Source organism: Nuphar pumila, chromosome 7 (genome assembly GCF_984573655.1).
Source record: "Nuphar pumila chromosome 7, dmNupPumi1.hap1.1, whole genome shotgun sequence".
Lineage (NCBI taxonomy): Eukaryota > Viridiplantae > Streptophyta > Magnoliopsida > Nymphaeales > Nymphaeaceae > Nuphar > Nuphar pumila.
This window is the reverse complement of record NC_143255.1, coordinates 17,210,034-17,227,098: the sequence shown is the minus strand read 5'-3', so window position 1 is coordinate 17,227,098 and position 17,065 is coordinate 17,210,034. Positions and strand designations below refer to the sequence as shown.

Sequence of the window (17,065 nt, the reverse complement as noted above, 5' to 3'; positions counted from 1 at the left end):
TATTTTATCATTGTAATTGGTAAATACCTAATAGGGCTATTTTCATCTTTTTACAGTCTTGTAATAGATTGTGTCCATTAGGGGCACAACAGTCTTTTTCTATTTTATTTTACAAACTAGGAAATTAGTTTGACTTGAAGGGAAATAAGGGAATCCCTCCATATAGAGTCGTTGGGACCTCCCCAACGACTCTATTTCTAGCCGTTGGGAAGTGTCCCAAGGGCTCTATGCCCCCTTTTTGTTTATAAATAGGGGTATTCCGTGTTCCCCCTCTTGTAATACTAATGCTTTCTGAAGCATTTTGTTATACAAAAATCCCTCTCTATATTCTAAGTGTGTTCTTGGCCCTTATTTGGTCTATGTGTATATGTGCTTTTGTGTTGAACCATAAGCGGTTTTGGTGTTTTTTGATATTGTGTTCCGGTAAGCCCATAAGAGGCATACTCTTTCATTCTATTTCTCATGACATTACATGGTATAAGAGCTTTCGTATAGATGTGAGATCGTAGATTGTGAGCTCATGGTGTCCAAAGAGTATTTCACTTCCATTCTACCTCTTCTCTTTCTATTTTTCTTTCTTTTTTCCTCTATTCCTTATTTGTAAAATTGGAGAATGATAGAGAAGTTGTCATCTCCATTCTTGGGAGACTCAATGATACAAACTATGTGATATGAGCATTCGTAGTATAACACAAAATATGAGAAAAGGGTCTATGGGGCTTGGTTGGTGGCATCTAAAGAGAACTAAAACTCATGCTTACCAAGATCGAAAATGTCAATGAAGTAGTGCTCCAAGGAGAAGAGATGTCTAAAGCCGTTGCTAAATACGAGAAAAAAATAGAAAGAATAAAGTATGGGTCATTCCAAGATCATTGGATGATTCATCAATAGTGTTGACGTCAAGAGATGTTTGAGTTTGGAAAAATTTGATTTTGCTAGTGATGCATGAAATTTTCTCAAAGATATGTATTTTCTAAAAGACATATCTCTTGTATGTAATGTGCAAAATAAAGTTAAAACCATGACCCAATGAAAAATGAGCATTAAGAAATATATTAATGCTCTTTATCTTCTTTGGGATGAATTGACTTTTTTAGTGCTTAAGTGGCATTCCCCTCAAGACATAAAACTCTGTGATAACCAAATTAAAATGGAACATTTCTATCAATTTTGTTAATTGACTTAGGCCCGAATTTGAAGGGTCAAATCCACCCTTCTTCACATAGGAGTACCTTCCATAGTAGATACACTTGAAGAATTAACTATCCATGAGAATAGATTGAAGAAACCTTCTCTACTAAAGATGAAGAATTCATGCTTGCTATGTCAAGGCATGAAAACCGCATAAGGGTTTACAAGTCCCCTCAATTTGGAAGAAGCTCCAATGATTATGGGAGAAGCTCAAATGATCATGGAAGAAATGTTTATGAATACATGAAGAGTGTTAAATTAATATGCTACTTTTGCAATGAGTCGGGTTACATCAAACCTTTTTTCTAAAAAAGGAGAAGAGAAGATCGAAGAGATGAAAAAAGTGACTTTCGTGGGGCCATCTTTTGAAAGAAATGGTGCAGATGAAAGTTCTAAAATAATTGGCTCAATGTATCTAGCACAACTCATGGAGGCACTACAACCAATGTTAAAAAATCAAACCTCTTCCCTCTCTGGTGCGCCCGTATCCACATGTATTGATCTTGGTAAGACTTCTTGGATTCTTGATTTTGGAACTTTTTTCATATGATTCCAAATGAGTCCATATTATCTGAATGCCATTAACCCAAATGATTCTTATGTCTCAGCCGTCGATGAAACTTCTTTGAAAATCAAAAGTTTTGAAACTTTGCAAAAACATCAAATTTTTCATGTACCAAATGTTAGAATAGTGCTAAACTTGAATTTAAATCTCCTATCCGTTTCTCAAATTGCGGATCATGGGTGCAAGATTTCTTTCTTATCTAATGGTTGTTTGATATAGGATCTCTAGTCTGTGAGTCAATTGGGCGAGGCCATATAAGGGGAGATCCTTTTGTTATGGACAATCTTAAATAATCAAAATATTTTTTTTTGTAATTTTGTTGAAAAGAAAGATATAGAAAATTAGCTATGTCACATGGGTGCGGGGATTCAGTACTTCCAAAAAACCCGGGTGCGGGGGTGCGACAGGGGCAAAAATGTAATATATATATATATATATATATATATATATATATATATATATATATATATATATATATATATATATATATATATATATATATATATATATATATATAAAGGGGGTCCGGGGGTTCCCCCGGCGCGGGTCCCGTTGCCTCACCATTAATGCCTGTCATGATAACCCATCGTACCGCCCTCTTGTCAAGTCCCCTCACGTCCCCTACCCCTTCACATCGCCACCCTACCCCTTTGTTGATCGTAGACCCGCTTCACGAACTCCCTCTCCCCTCTACTTAAACCCCACTCCCATTTGATCTCCCTCGTCTCTCTCTCTCTCTCTCTCTCTGCAACTCCCCTTCTCCTTCGCACTCGACGTTGGTCGGAACACCACCATTCACTGCCACTGCACGACCACCTCAGTCCAACGCAGCCTATATCCACCCTATTCCTCTATTTCACGACACACTCCATCGTCTGAAAACCCCCCTTGAGTGGCACCACCATCATCCACCATCTCCACCCACTGCAGCGGACCCGGTTGCTCTCTTTGGATTTTTGGACGCCAGTCCCAGCCAACCCGATGTCACCCACTGCCATTAACCGGACACCACCGAGCCAACCTCCTTCCCTATGTCCTCTGTTTTTCAGCAAGGAGGGAGGCACCCCATCTGTTGCTCTTCTCCTTTTGAGATCCCGCGGACAACAGAGAGGCCGGTGCCACCAGTGCCCCTCTGCTGCCCTCTGTTTTTTCGACAGGCCGAAGGATGCCGCACCTCCCTGCCTGCCCCTTTTTCTGTTACGGACGTTGAGGCTGCAGTGTCGCCGCTGTAGTCACTGTTACTGCGCAATAGTACCCATAGGCGCTGCATCCTTTTCCTCGCACGTTGGTTGTGACCCCCGCTGAGGCCAGAGCCCGGCCAACCGAGCTCACGCCATCGTCGTCGTGATTGTCTCCGTTTGTTGACTAACAGGATACTCCTAGCTGCACCTCAGCCAAGAGCGGGTCGACACCCCCTGCTGTCGCGGCCACCGTATGACTGATGCCTCAGGATTCGTGCACCTTAGGCATTGTGCACCACATCGGAACCACAGGCGTTGCCTTGCATTTCACATCATTATTGCTTTGGAGTGTCTTCGCCGTATTTGGATCATTGGTGGACACATTTACTTTCACAAATTTCAAATTCTGTAAAAAATCTACGCTAACTCTCATATTTCAGATTTTTTTTTAAAATTCCGCAGCCCATTTGGCAAATGTTTTTTTTTTAAATCCAAAAAAATAGACCGAAATGACCCTGGGTGCAGTCAACGCACCCAGGGTCGGGTTGACCGCACCCGCACCCGCACCCGCGTCGAGTCGCGTCGATGCGGGTGCGGCACCCTGCTAGCAAAATCCCTGTTACATAGAAAATTAGCATAAAATACAAGGGCATCCTAATATGTCAAATTTATATTTGTTTTCATTTTTTGCAAATTATAAAGAAAAAGGTTTAGTTTGTGAAGGTTGTATTCATGGTAAAATGAAATCCTTGTCATAAAGACCTAGTCATTTTATATCTGAAAAGCCATTTGAGTTAGTGTATTCAGATGTATGAGGATCGGCTCTGGTTGTGTTCAGAGGAGTATCATACTATGCTATTTTTGTGGATGATTATAGTAGACATACTTGAATATATTTTCTTAAGTATAAATTCAAAGTATTTGATTGTTTTAAAAAATTTAATCATTATGCAAAATCTCAATTTAAAGCCAACACTAAAATTTAGTGCGTCCGTTAGTTGATTGATGGTATCCGTAAGTATGTTGAGGATGACTTAAAAAATTGTTGTAGTGCATCTATTAGTTGATTGATGGTATCCTTAAGATCTCCTCTTTTCTTGTTTGCTTCATCACTATTTTTTGATGATTCTTCAACGGTTGCCACCTTCCTCTTGAGTTTGGGACATTCCGCTTTGATATGTCCTGGTTTATTACAAAAGTGACAAGTTACTCTTCTTCCTCCACCGTAGTTCCTTCCAAAGTGAGGAGGCTAATACGACTTAATGTTGTTGTCAGGCCTTGATACGACAATGACTTCTCCTTTGCCGAGTCGAGTCTTCGCTTGGTAAACTTTGGCAAGTGCCTCATTAAGAGAGTTAGTAATGGTCCTATACAATATAGAGGACCTTACTTCGCTCAAATTTAGGTCTTAACCCAAAGAGGAACGTGAAAAGTTGTTCCTTCGATTGTTTTTGCTTCATTTCAATAGTTGGGCCTTACCATTTAGGTTCATGTAAGGCCAACTCATTGCACAAACATATTTTTGAGAAAAATCCAAGCATCACATGCCTTCTTGAACTTCACAATGTTGGCGTCTATCTTTAGTTTCATGCTATTTAGGAACCAAGATAAGATTTTTTAGTTCTCGGTTTCCCAATCCTCCACTTTGATGTGATACTCTTTAAGGGCTTTCTATCTTTTGTCATCATCAAAAGTTCTAATTTGGTCTCCATCCTTCTTTGTGAGTAGGAGTTGTAGCTCACAAGTAGTGCTGCTCACATACCCCAAAGCTTTTTGCCCTTGAGATGATTTTTCATAGTGGCGACCCAGATAAGGTAATTTGAATCGTTAAGCTTGAAGGTGATCACCGCCATAAGTTCTCTTTCGGTCATATTTGAAGAGTAGAGCCAACACTTGAAGAAAACCACTTCTTTACCGTAACCATGAGTTTTGGAGAAGCCCAAGAGGATCCCAAGAGCCCATGACTCTGATACCATGTAATGAAACAAGAAGAAATACAATAACAAGGTCACTGACAAGACTAAAAAACAAACTGCTTGAGCACGTCCACAAAAGGACAATAAACAAGCCACTTAATGACAAATACAAAAGCACAAAATACACAATAGCCACCAATGGTCCAACACAAGAGAGCACAACACCTAAAAAATAGCTATTTTATTCATTAACTATGCTTAAGAGAAGCATATCAAGCGCAAGGGAGAGGTTCCCTTTAAATAGGACAAGATCCACTTTGAATGGGCTAGTCAACTGGCCGTTGGGTTAGACCAATGACTAGTTTGACTAGCCCAACAACTAGTTGGGCTTAGCCCCAATGACTATAATACAAAATAATCAAACAAAAAATAAAAATAATAAAATAGGAAAAAGGAGCCTCTAATGGGCCTCACATATTACACATAGTAAATGACTAAAATGCCCTAATGGGCATTACCTATTACAAATACAAAAAACAGTCTATATATACATGATACATGTATATGTATGTATATACAAATACAACTTAACAGAGGGATCAACCCTAATAGGAGGAACATATTCATGTTGATAGAAGGCATGGTGGAGTGCTCTCTCATGGACGAGGTTGAGGATCTGGTGGAGGAGATGAAAAAAAAACAAATTAAAATTCTCACGTTGTGGAAAAACTCGACATACTAAAGAATAGTGTTGGGGTTTAGTAGCAAAACCTAATTTTGTAAGGAACAAGGTTTATTATTTATACTTCTAGTTTACAAGAACAATAAGGGGAGAGGAGACAACTAAGCTTTCAGTAGCCTGGTATATAAGGTTGAAGAACTAGAGTTTGTAGTTGAAGAGAAGTTGGGTCGTTCATCCTCTCGACTTTTTTCTCTAATCACGATCTTATTAAACAATTAGTCTACTAGTCAATCCCATCTTACACATTGAAGTTTATCCCTCTATTGGTACCTGAAGCATTGGACTTGTGCTTCAACTTTTATACCTATTGGCATTTCTTTAGGACTTGCTTTATCATGTAGTCTTTGATTGGGATTTACCTTTTTTGTTAATATCATCACCCAATTCTTCATTTACAAGTTCTCAAAGATACTCTTTTATCTATCTTTTCTCTCATCATTTTTTAGAGGACCTTAGCCTTGATCCTTTAGTATGCCTTACTTTTGTCAAGATCCTCAATTTTTTTCTTTTATTTGGCCAAGCTTCCCATCACCTCGAATTTGGTATACAATTATTCATATATTTGTATTTTATGTTACAATATTTTTGGCTTCTGTTTTTGCTATACATAATCTCAACACCTACCCTGTCGTTTAAGTTTGACATTAGTTGATGTTCCTTATCCGTGATAAATGTTGATGTTCTTACTCCATCACTATGATACTTTTTGTAGATGACCTTTGGACTGTCAAGCATCTTTTCATTATATGTATGATAAATCCATATTAATTCCCAAATGTCATTTGAGTCTACTGTAATTCTAGTTTCTTGTTTGATGTTATTTTCTTGATGCTAGCACAAGCTTACCCATCCATAAGTCAGATCACCTTGACGTCTCTTTTCCCTTTCTCGCTGATGATGCTTACATTTAGAATGCTAGTTTTCTGGTATAAAGGAACCCACAACCCACAACCCACAACCCACTTGGGTTGAAGACTTTATTTCTATAGTTTGCTTATTCTCTCCTTAATATAAGGAAACTAGTCGTTCTGAGATATATCTAGTCCAACTACAATTGTTATAGTATGCTTTTTGAATTTCTTCTATCACAACATCAAAGCCATTATGGTAAAACTAAACCAAATTGAGCGAAGACATAATCTTAGTATCCCGCCAAGTTAGGTCTGCTAACTTCCAGGATCAAGAGGAAGCCATGGTCCATTTAGGCTACTCAATCTGCACTCATCGGATCCATGGATCCTTGCTTGATTTATAGATGTTTCCTCAATTTGGTTGCTTGATTCCTCAAAGTAACAACTTGATTGACACAATGAAGCTTGATGTCAAACTTATGAGCCAGCTTTAGCACATGGTGGACTGTTTAATCTCTCAAGAGGTAACTTGAAGGATGAGACTTGCCGTGTGGTATTGGCAGGCCTAAGCCTAGTGCCTACTGCTTGAGACACCAAATGGTTGAAGTGTGAAGCTTGGCTAGTGGCTATTTGGAGTTCTGAAGCCTTAGCCTATGTTTTGAGTAGCCAAGAGGGAGAGGAGAGAAAGTATAATAAGAGTCGGGTGTGGGTCAGAGTGGGCATTTTTAAGAGAAATGTAGGCTAGGTTGGGCTATGACATAGAGCTAGACTAGGATCTAGGGGGTCGACGCTAGGGGCGTCAATGGGCTGGGTTTGACCCGAACCTGACCCATACCAAACCCTATAGGGTTAGGGTTTGGTGATAAATAAGAAGGTCCAATTAGAATCTGGTTTCAACCTGAAGGGTCCGATTAATACACGGAGTCGGGTATGGTTTGTTGAAATTTCATACCAGACCCAGGCCTGATCCAAGTTCTGACTAAGATCCGCAAATTTTCAAAGTAAAAAAGATAAAAGATTATTTTACTGGGTAAGGTCCGGGTCTGGTTCATGTAATCCTTATATGATCCAGGTATGATTGGACCCAGCTCCAGACCCGTTACCATAATCTCAAATCAGGTATGGGTCTGGTTCCACCTGGGTTCGAACCAAGCTTGACCGTTGACAGCCCTATTCATCGCTGTGGGGTTGTTGAGAGACTAGAGAGGGAGAAGAAAAGTAGACTGAGTGGGTTGAGGTCCCTTAGCTCAGTCGACAAGTGAGAGATGAACGAGAAGGGTGAGGTGGCTGGTTGCACTTGGTGTCATGGGCTAAGGGAGAGATAGAGTAGGGTGACCCTCGGTGTCATGTTGAGGCTAACCCTAAGGATTTTATGATTTTGCAATAATATTGTCGTGATATTTTCAAAATATTGCCTATATCTTGACTATGATTTATATATATATATATTTATTTACTAGAATATTTATTTATTTATCCAATGTCCACACTTGTGGAGGGGTGACAACCAATTTTCCTATAACGGTTGGGTTACATTAAGGATCTGCTTTAAGCCCTTTCCTATTTGCTATAGTGATGGATGAGCTTACGAGATCAATTCAAGAAAATGTGCCGTGGTGTATGTTGTTTGCTGATGATATTGTTTTGATTGATGAGTCTAGAGCTGGGGTTAATGCTAAGTTAGAATTATGGAGACAGACATTGGAAGCAAGATGTTTTAAGTTGAGTAAGAGTAAGACAGAATACATGGAATGTCGGTTTAGTAAGCAACGAAGTAGTGACGGAAGTGTAGTGAAGCTTGGTGAGCAAGAAATACCGGTGGATGATTGTTTCAAATATTTGGGATCTATCATTCAAAAGTATGGAGAAATTGATGGAGATGTAAATCATAGGATAAAGGGTGGGTGGATGAAATGGAAAAGTGCAACTGGAGTGTTGTGCGATCGTAGAATGCCATTGCGGTTGAAGGGAAAGTTTTATAGGACGACTATTAGGCCAGTTTTACTATATGGTATGGAATGTTGGGCTGCCAAGAGACATCATATTCAAAAAAATGAGTGTAGCTGAGATGCGTATGCTGAGATGGATGTGTGGAAATACAATAAAAGATATGATTCGGAACGAGGAGATACGTAAGAAGGTAGGCGTTGCACCCATTGAAAATAAGATGAGAGAGAATCGTTTACGGTGGTTTGGACATATTCGGCGAAGGCCTAATGATGCTCCAGTTAGAAGGATGGAGAAATGGGAAAATATATTAGTTAAAAGAGGTCCGGGTAGGCCTAGGAAGACATGGATGGAGGTGATAGAAAAGGATATGAATGCTTTGAACCTCACCGAGGACATGGCATTGGATAGAAATGATTGGAGGAGAAAGATTCATGTGGAAGACCCAAAATGATTTTATTTTTTGGTTCATATCGCCGACCCCAATTGTTTTGGGATGAAGGCATTGTTGTTGTTTGTTGTTGTATTTATTTAGTAGAATATGAGAACTACCATGAGCATTTCCAACACTTTTTTTGCAAATACAACGTTGTAGATGTGCTCGGCATGGTGAATTTGCTAGGAATAAACTGTTGGATCATGTTTTGATGAAAATACGATTTTTGGTTGCTTGAATATTTATGAAGATTATGAGCCATCGATTTTAAAGCGTTAAAAATTCTTGTTTATGCATCGTAATTGGATTGTTCAAGAGCTGATCCTTATAAAACCAAGCATGTAGATCACATCCGTATGGTTAGATTTAAGAGAAAACAATAAAAAATCCATGAAAATCATGGTTCATAGGGTATTTGTCATTATTCTAGTGATATATGTGTGTGTGTATCCTACTTATGTCCCAAATGGGTCTCCAGTATTCTCTGTGGGTGTTAGGACTTGTTATCTTTCTTGGCAAGGCACTAAAGAATGGTGGTACTAGGGTTGTTCTGTGACTGATATATATATATATATATATATATATAATTTCTTGAAATTGCTATGTCATACCCACTCCCGTACCCATGTGACATAGACTCAAACCCATTCCAAACTGGGTTCCATGATCCAAACCCGATTACAAGACAAATCCTGAAATTTTCCAAACCCATATTACATGTTCAAGACCGAAAATCCGTTTCATAATTTCCATAACCAAAATGCCCCTGATAATCCTACTGCAAACTACACTGGATCTTGGTTGCCACTTGGCATCACCTTAGACAGATTATCACCCCATGTGGTTTTGTCACCTTCTTCTCAAGGGAGCCCACATGGAATAACCCATCTTCTAGGGTTATCCAAGGCTTGGTCCAGACCCATTATCTTCTATGCTTGTCTGGTTGAGATCTTTATGATCCTAGAGAGCCACATTTTACACAAAATCCCAGATTATAAAAACAGATCTCACGATCCATTTCAGGCCCCAATTATGAGGAATTATCTTAGTTTACCAATTAGTCTCCTAAATCCTAGTTGCGGTCCAGATCAGCATAAGGCTAGGTCTTTAGCACCTAAGTTCTGGAAAAATTACTTTAAGGGCCTTCTTGTGTTGGGATAGGTTGGAAACATGTAACCTAGATTCTTCAAGATATGTGAGTGTAAACGTAGGATAATGGTGCCTTGGGCTTGACACTATAAGGGATCTTTGGCTGGGTATGGTTTGCTGTGCTGTATAGCTATACACAGGCCCTTCTTTAAGTTATTCTTGGAACTTAGCTGTTTCTTTTTGCGTGGACTTGCTAATTACCTTGTTGCTGTTGAGTATATTATGAAATATTTGTTTTCACTGGTGAGATTATGGTAACTGGATGTTGATTGTCCAAAACATTATTTGGGTTAGTGATACTGCTTTTTGATCTTTTATTTGCAGTTGGGGTGGTGGAGTCTTTTGCTTTAATTTTGATATAAGATTGAATTCTGGGTAGTTTTGAGAAATAAAAATTGAAGTACAATGTCTTCCATTCCATTTGGAGTGTTTTGCCTATCTCTTGCTTGTATGGTTTGTGTGAAAAGCTGAAATTCACGTGTCAGGCAAAATTACAATTAATTGATAAATTGAGACTTGGGCTGTATTTGACAGATTCACGTAAGGGATCTTGTTTTATATAATTTCAGTTGAATTTATAAAAGAGACAATGTTCTGTGATTGCTTTGCTTCTTTATGACCTTATGGAAGTATGGAATCATAACTTGAAACCCTTCTAAGCTTTTCTATTGATAGTTCATTCTCGAACATAAAATATTGTGAAGCTCTATTTTTTTCTCCTAAAAAATAAGATTTACTTTGAGTAGCAGCTATAGTGGTAACCTTATTATCTAATTTTAGGGAGATCTATCTTGCATGCTTTTGTGAGTAATTTGTTAAATATTCAACAGCTACTAGAACAATTCTACTGTTTGGTTAAGTGGTAGAGATTTTTTTCTTTATGATTTTATGTGGTTTCTGTTACATCCTAAATCCGTTTTTCTTGAATCAGACCATGTACCTGGATCTCAATTTTTCACATGGTATAACCTTAAGAGTTCTAAATGCCGGGCCAACTTAAGCTGGTCCTGCTCACGGAATATCAATATAAATCAGCAGGATCTCTTTATATGCTTGAACCTACCCTAATCAAATTGCTTGTTGAACTTCCAAAAAGGATTTCTTTTCATGTTGCTAGTTTGGGTTGTCAAATTTGACTCTTGATTTAGTTAAAGCATACTTGTCCAGTGGTATCTAGGCAGTTGGCAGCCTCTGATTTGTAACCTGCTACCTTTGGCCTAATAGTGTGGGCACGTGAATTGCTTTTGGAAGCTAAGAAAAAGGGAGATGATGTAGCACATTTACTGACAAGACATGCAGGAGCTTGGAGGGATCTTGGATCTTGTCTAAATTAAAATTCTATGCCTACTTGGTTCTCTTTGTCTGGCTGGGCAATTTTTCATAATTTGAAGTGCTGATAGTAGAGTTTGCTGAAACATATATTTTTGACATTCTTAAGGTTTTCTAAAATTCCATTCTGTTGAAGTTGACTCTTTTAGCAGTTGGGGTTTGTTATCTAATTCCCTTTTCTTCTGCATCATGTGAATATGTTATTTATGTCGTCTGGGCCACTTCCTGCAGGATGATCGTATCAATCCTGTTCAGAAACTATTTGGATGTCGCTCTGTAAGCAAAGGACATCGTTGATAATTGCTCTGTACAGGTACATGAATCAAACCAGAGTCAATTCTTGAAAACTAAAAAAATGGCAAGGTTGTGTTTTCTGATCCAAAGTTTCACAGACAACCATGCAAAAAAGACTAGGTAATTCTTAAAACAGAGAATACTATTGGAACAAATAGAGAAGATATTTCTTACATAAAAAGAAATAGAAATCCTCTGTGATCGATGTGCTTGTTGATACTCTTAGGATTGTCAAATGTTTTTACTGATAAAACTTTGTTGATTTTTGTTTTCCTTTCTGCATACAGGTTTTCAGACTTACCCAGCAACTGGATGAATATGTGATGGCTTTGCTTAATCGGTCTTGTTTTAGATTGTTTCTTAATTTTATTGTTTCGTCATATAACTAAAGGTCTTATTGATCTTGAAATGTTTTCTGATTATCAACTTGCCCTCTTTAGCATGCATGCTCAAGAAGGCCAAATTATCATATGGGTGAGCTGGAGTCTCAGAGCTCATTCCAGCAGTGCAAAGGCATCAACTGTACATCAGTAGGCAATGTATTTTACTTGACTCAAAAGTAAGAAATAATGTAACTGGTGTTGAACTGACCTGGCATTGCCCTTGAGATTAAATTTTAGATTCAAGGACATGACACGAACTTGAGATTACTTATTTGCATAATTTGTTGCATGGCTTAGTCTGATAGTGCTACATGGAGGTATGGTTTTACTATGATGGAAAAATGATGGCCTTCTCGTATGAAAATTTAGGGACCAAGTCATCCCCACTGTATGCTTCTCTGCTATCCATTTTAATTATAGAAAAAATGTGTCTCGATTAAAATTGTGTCATTTTGTTTCAGAAAGCTATATTGTGATTATTAAGTTGTTTGTTTTCTTAATTTCGCCCTCAGACAACGAGGGTTGACGTGGAGTGGTATGGTTTAACTGGGTCCTACTAACAAATTCTTGTACCTTGGCACATCTTTGACCTAGAAGAGATTCAAGGAACATCCATGTTTGGATCAGATATGGGCGAAAGATCAGCTGTTGTGGAGTCCATGCGCCTTGAGCAGGAAAACTGCCGTTTTAAAAGACTTTTCTGATAGAGTCCAGGTTCTTCCATCTTTTGGATTTGATAATCTTAAATTTGTGACCACCAGTTGGGGTAGGAAATGAAGATTTGAGTTGGAGTTGGGCGCGATGGTATTTTGGAAAAAGGTGTTGGGGAGACATTGGAGGAATTAAGGAGGCAAATCGAGTTTTTTTTCCACTCCAAAATGCCCATCTGATATTTGCCAATCTTAAACTCTTAAAGGGCTTTCAGTTTTTTAAGTTCTTTGGTTTGGTCAATGTGACTAATGTTTGGTTGAGGTTCGGGATTTGGGCTCATGCAAACGAGAGAATGAATCTCATTGGCATTGCCTAAATAAACATCAGAAAATGAGGTGAGAAATGGACTCTTTCATTTGCCTTTAGAGTTGCTTTCTCCGCACGGTGCCTCGTGTGATTTTGATTTATACGATTCCAAATCACATTTGATATGTATGCGCCAAACCAAGGAAAGTTAAATGGAATCTTGGATAAATGAATATATTTAGTGATTGCTCATCTTGGCAATTGGTCTGAGTGCCCAAGTTTTGATCATGGATTGCATTTTCTGTACAGCAGTGGGATTCTAATCTTTCGTTGCGTGGAGTTTGGATACTGATTTGCGCATCCAATTATGATGATCACACTGGTTAGAGTAGTCACAAAAAAGGGGGCCTTGATCAGGCTAGTCGTCAAGGGAAGAGAGTAAACTGAGCAATACAACACTCGGGGTTTTCTGCTTCCAAGACGGTGGAAGTGTGGATATTATCTGTTAATCCAATGCTTACTGGTTCAGCTGGGCGGCTCTCTGGATAGTTGAACAGAGTAGGAGGGAACTCCAGTGAGCCGATAGGACTTTGAGGGGCTTGATTACTATAAGGCTTGTTTGTGTTGAATAAGTGTTCTTCCATAGGTTGGTTGGCTTGGCATCAATCTATTACCGGGGTGGTGACTTAGCTCTGGTTTCCCTTGATGTCACTCTTCACACATAAGGTGCTTCATCAGACATTGCAATCCTTCTCTTTGGGTTTGTCTCCTTGCTCAGGTATGCGGGGATGGAGTCTATGCATGTTGGGAGGGTGCTTCTCCTCGGGCTACCGATTGAGCCTTTGTACATAACCCTGTTTTTTTTTTCTTTTGTAAATTTGTACATCCAATAAGATGAGGGGGCCTTAATCCCCAGCTTTCTCATCAGAATAGAAGTGTTTTTTTCTGACGTCAAGGATGTCAGCGATAAAATATGGTGATTTTGTCATGATATTCTCAAAAAACTGATAAAATCATACAATAATATGATCATAATGTTGAGATGTACTTGTTCAAAGTATTGTGATCATATTATGATCTCAAATTTTTTTTATATTTTTAAAATTTTAAACATGCTGATTACTTTATAAAATTTCTGCCAAAACTTATATTTTTTTTTAAAATTTATTGTAACACCAAGAATTGTGACAATGTTTGTTCGTCCTTGTTGAACTTGTGGGAATTTGCATATTAAGTCTCCTGCAGATTGTGATGTATTGACAAACATAGATAGAAAATGGAGGCTGCCACAGTTAAGAGATCATCATTTCTGTTTGGAAACTGTCTGTACGAGGGAGTTTGTGCATTTGGAGTAGCCAAATCCTGGATTTGGCGCCTACCACTTCCTAGAGGTGGTAGCTACCAAATCCACTGTTTAGTGCAAATATAAATGGGAGACAGGTTCACTTCCTCTTCTAAATGCATAAACTCCCGTCCCACACCCACCACCAAGTTAGTTCGACCATGCATCTACAAATGCATAAACTCTCATCCCAGCTGCCAGTTTCCAAATAGAGTAGCGATCATTGCATTGCATGATTCAGATTGTGACTTTAATAAAAGATCTCACAAGTATTTACTGCATCGTATAAGGCTGTGGCCCAGAGAAACCAGCACCCCTCCTCTTCTTTTCTGTTAATTCCCTCAATGTCCATGATACATGGCAGAAAGGCCGAGGGTTTTCTTGAATTGTTTGTGTTTCCCTTTGTCCTGCTGGGAGTGAAACGTCTTTATTCGATTGTTCTGATGCCTGGCCAATCTGGAGATCCTCCCATCCACCAATCAGCCTTCATTCTTTGCCACGTGTCAACCTGAGAAACAGATAAGAAAATCTCTCCCTCCCTCTCTCTCTCTGTGATAAAAGAAAAAGGAATCCTGTTCTCTCCCTGACTTGTAGCAACCAACTCTTTACTGCATCACAGTTACAGCCATGCCAGCGGCTCTCCAACTTCTGCCCTTCACCCCCAAAGCATCACTCAGCAAGAACCTTAGCCTCTCATCAAAGCCCACCCTTCTCCACTGCCCCCAACTGCAGGAGATACCCCTTCAGTTCAAGGAGAAGGTCCTGTGCTTAGAACTCATGGGTGTGGATGCAGGCAGGGCCCTGTCTGTCAACCCTTCACTGCACTCTGCCACCCTTGATTCCATCCACTCTATCATCTCCTTCCTCCACAGAAAGGGTATCCAACAGAAAGACCTGGGCAGAATCTTTGGCATGTGCCCCAAGATCCTGACATCTGACGCCCAGAATGATCTGAGTCCAGTCTTTCAGTTCCTATCTGAAGACCTCAAGGTCCCAGAGAGAAACTTCAGAAGGGTCATCAACAAGTGTCCTAGACTGCTGGCCTCTAGTGTGAGAGACCAACTTAAGCCTGCCTTGATGTACCTGCAGAGGTTGGGCATCAACAACATTGAAGCATTGGCCTACCAAGATCCAGTTCTCCTTGTTTCTAGTGTGGAGAAGACCCTCATCCCAAAGATCCATTTCTTGATGAGTTTGGGGTTCTCTTATGAGGATGTCATGGGGATGCTGGTGAGGTGCCCTTGCCTCTTCACCTTCAGCGTTGAGAACAATTTCAAGCCCAAGTTTGAGTACTATGTTGAGAAGATGAGGGGGAGTCTGGAAGAATTGAAGGGGTTTCCCCAGTATTTTGCATTTAGCCTGGAGAAGAGGATAAAGCCTAGGCATGAGGATATGGAGGAAAGTGGGGTTAAGCTTCCACTGTCAGTTATGCTAAAAACTAGTGAGGAAGAGTTCAGGGAATTACTAAACAAGGGGATGTCCAATGTGAGCAATTCTTGTGATTTTTTGGTGTCTTCTAGTGCATGAAATGTTATTAGGATGGAGTTGAAGTTTGCCTTTCTCCAATCTATTATCCTTTCTGTTTGATGTGAAGTTGGACTCATTGCATGATGGGTAAGGGGGAAATGACCCAAAGAGTCATTGGGAATTTAACAGCACGTGACATGGGGTTACCTATTCAAGAGCTCTTGGTGGCCAGAACTGGTGTGCCACTCAAACCTTGCTGAGTGCCTATGTAGATGTCTCTACTCATTCTTTGTACATTGCCCACTTGGATTAATAATTAAAATTGTGAAATTCTAGCTATTTTGGTACTATTATTCTTGTGTGGAAACATTACTGAAGTCCTTTTGTTCTCCTTTCTGGTTGGAACCAGCCTGCATATTTGATGTCCCAACGATCAGGTTTGTGAAAAAGCATGATTTTTCCTTGCACTTTTCTGTTTTGCGTTCCTTGTTTTTTGATAAATCATCTCCAAAGGAATTTAGTAATCATATCAGCAAAGTGTGTACCTTTGTCCCAAAAGGTAATCAGTATCCAAGGAACTGCTTTGCTGCTTCGTCAATTGGGTCTTCTTTCCACAAGACCGACCAACTTCTTAGCCCTCACTGCATAAAGATTTTTGACTCGGTTGCTGCCTTGAAAAGATGGGTGCTACCAGCCGAGTGCTTATAACAACATACCAAGGGGTTGCCCACATTTTTTATATTTACACGAAGAAACTGCTCTGCCTGCCATACTTACGGTCACTGTCCTGACAGCATAAAACTCCATAGGCTGGTTGGTTGATAGGGAGCTTTACCCCTATTCCAAGTTCAAGTCCCCATGTAGAAACCTTTTTTTGCAACCTAAAGTTGGTAGCACGAGGGTTGTCCGCGTGGCCAGCAGGGTGGTTGTGAGGGTGCTGAGATGAAGGCATCGGATCAAACTTCACAGGTGCACGGGTGTGTCCGTAGCTTTCAAAGGTGAGCCACGTAAAGCAGGGTGGTCGTGGGCCCCACCTGGGGTTTTAATTTCTCACTTAAGTGAGGGTTCCTTGTCATGAAAAAAAAAAAAATTAAAGGTGGTAGCTTATCATGACAACTAGTCTCAAGAATGCCTAGTAATTAGAAGATATCCCTGTAAAAACTTGCATCTTTCTTAGCCAAACTAACACCCGCATTTTAGTAAGATTCCAGCTTATTTTCATTTACTAACCAAATTTGTATGCAAGTACTGGGGAAGTGGTATGCTTTTTATATAAGTTAGTCTAATAAAATGTTTATGCTCAGTCGCCTTCCCT

The 17,065-nt window shown here is 39.5% G+C and overlaps 1 protein-coding gene and 1 pseudogene across 2 annotated transcripts in view; both read left to right on the top strand.

The window, feature by feature from the left end:
- Nucleotides 1-12,264, top strand: part of LOC149831318 (uncharacterized) — a 41,944-nt gene extending 29,680 nt beyond the window's left edge. Inside the window, exons 7-8 of the mRNA XM_090013815.1 lie at nucleotides 11,539-11,620; nucleotides 11,889-12,264. Of these exons, the coding sequence (XP_089869941.1) occupies nucleotides 11,539-11,604 (66 nt within the window). The 3' untranslated portion in view covers nucleotides 11,605-11,620; nucleotides 11,889-12,264. The remainder of the gene's footprint in view (nucleotides 1-11,538; nucleotides 11,621-11,888) is intronic.
- Nucleotides 12,265-14,879: 2,615 nt separating this feature from the next.
- On the top strand, nucleotides 14,880-16,088 carry LOC149831317 (transcription termination factor MTEF1, chloroplastic pseudogene; annotated as a pseudogene). Its single transcript, XR_016433006.1, has one exon. The product of XR_016433006.1 is annotated as a transcription termination factor MTEF1, chloroplastic pseudogene (transcript).
- Nucleotides 16,089-17,065: the final 977 nt, after the last annotated feature.